Consider the following 2063-nt stretch of genomic DNA (forward strand, 5'->3'; position numbering starts at 1 on the left):
ATCCTCGCCCAACTCGTCAGCGGGCTGTGCAGTCGGGGCACATGCTGCTTTTGCAAGCTTGAGGGCTTGGAGAGCTTTAAGGTTCGGGGCGAGGGCCCTCAGCGACTTGATTGCCACCTCGGAATCCGCATCCGCCAGCCGTGCGTTGACTTCGACCTCTGTGCCAGCAAGGAAGACAGAAAGCAGGCGGTGACAAAACAGCAAGTTTGCACCTTTCGTTCAAAACAAAACCGAATGGAGTCGGCGTCACAGGCAGCGGCTCACAAAGTCGGTTACATGCCAGGGTCCCAAACTTCCATTGGTATGGGCGTAGGCATCGACCTAAAACAAGACCCATTGCAAAGAGCGCAAGCGTCGGATAAAGTATACCCTGTAGTGGTTGGTCAGTCCTGGTCAGTCCTGTCCAGTCCTGTTCAGCAAGCGGTGAAACCAAATTAGGCTGAAGTGGTTCTTACCGTCAGCCACGGTCTTCACTGACGCCAAGTCCACCAAGCCTTCTTCAGACCATGTTTTGGCGATTGCGGCATCGGCCGACTGCCCGATGGGGTCCATCCCAAGCGTTTCCACGATGACTTCGGCCATGTCCCTGGCGAAGCCCAACCCCGTCAATTTTGCCAGCTTTTGACGCTTCTGCAGAAGGTTAACACCATTGGGAAGAGAACAGGCATGGAACGCGACTTGGTGTAAATGTGAGAAAAGTGCACCATTGGTGCACCCTGCCAGTTCTTCAGTCAGACGCAGTCCAACCCCGTTCTTACCTTGTCCGGCCCATGCACATCCACATCCAGGGCACCATCGGGTGCCATTCTGGAAGAGATAACAAACGGTCGTCGGGCTGTTACTAGCTTGCGCTTAACAATGTGGGCGTCTTCCAAGACGAAGTTTGGGACACTTTGAATAAGACCCGAACGAAATCTGTATGCAATCTGCAGACCCTACTGGGGGACAAGTCTGCAGGAGGCGTATCAACATGCAAGACGTTATCAACAGCAAGCCGGTTTGGGGGTCCAAGTACAGCCTGTCACGCTGACTAGTTGGACAAGGCTGTATGCTCTTCTGCGTGAAGGCAGAATGACTTCACCAGGAGAGCAGCAAGAATGAAGTCGCCACTGCGACCCAGTTGTACGACAGCACCACAGAACCAGCCTTAGAAGCTCCGGTCGCTTCGCTCCGTCGCATCTAAGCCAACAAGCCGTTATCAACAGCAAGCCGCTTTGGGGGTCCTGGCTCAAAGTGAGGCCCACTCTGGAGTTAGTTGTTCAGCTTTCATGTACTTCCGCAAACAAACTGCTTCTCTAGTACTGTGATGTTTTATTGGTTATATTCATGCAAACTGAGCTGAATTTGCAAGGCGCGAAGATGCTGGCCGCATTATGCCGCACCGCATTCCCAAGCCAGTATGCACAACTCTGAGAAAATTTGCAGTCTTCATTGTTTTGTTGTGGCACAACTCCACGTATCTCTGCACATTAGTGCATAGGAGCAATTCTTGCGCAGATGTCCAAGTCGACTCAAAAGCATTCCAATTGGACTGTCTGGCTTAATGTAATGTTATCAGGTTGTTTGTCGTAGCGCTTTGGCGCACCCAACGTGGAATGTTGGCGCCGGACTGTGCAGCTGAAGACCTATGCTATGGGTGAACCAATGGTGCACCCGTTCCTTCGCCATCATCAGCACGTTCCCAGCCATGGACTTTTTGACAGAACACCCTTGTATGTTCTGCCATTCTAAGCACAGCATTATAATTTGTTGTTGTGGCCGTCTATCGAACATAACAATCCTTCCCCCTTAGGACGCGCTATTTGCACTAGCAGCCAGTGTGCAATTAGATACGTAGATCTCTGTGATGCAAGTTCCTCCTCAGTCGAGATCCGCTTCAACGAGCGTTTGTCGCTTCAGTCTGCTTCGGAACGAACACAGCCGGGCGGAATTTGACGCTAGAGGAAATAAGCCATAGAGCTAGAGAAAATACCTCGCGGAAATAGAAAATAACCCTGGTCAATGCCCCTGATTTACGCCTAAAGAGAAAGCCGATATTACAGCACCTGTGTAAACGTAAGGAG

At 51.4% G+C, this 2063-nt stretch overlaps 1 protein-coding gene across 1 annotated transcript in view; it reads right to left on the bottom strand.

The window, feature by feature from the left end:
• VOLCADRAFT_108414 (uncharacterized protein) overlaps window positions 1-1053 on the bottom strand; it is a gene marked incomplete at its 3' end in the record, with an annotated part of 1196 nt that extends 143 nt beyond the window's left edge. The window contains exons 1-3 of the mRNA XM_002958965.1: window positions 759-1053; window positions 456-630; window positions 42-158 (exon numbers count right to left, since the gene is read on the bottom strand). Of these exons, the coding sequence (XP_002959011.1) occupies window positions 42-158; window positions 456-630; window positions 759-806 (340 nt within the window). The 5' untranslated portion in view covers window positions 807-1053. The remainder of the gene's footprint in view (window positions 1-41; window positions 159-455; window positions 631-758) is intronic.
• Between the last annotated feature and the right edge of the window lie 1010 nt (window positions 1054-2063).

The sequence above is a fragment of the Volvox carteri genome, assembly GCF_000143455.1.
Source record: "Volvox carteri f. nagariensis unplaced genomic scaffold VOLCAscaffold_115, whole genome shotgun sequence".
Taxonomy (NCBI): Eukaryota; Viridiplantae; Chlorophyta; class Chlorophyceae; order Chlamydomonadales; family Volvocaceae; genus Volvox; species Volvox carteri.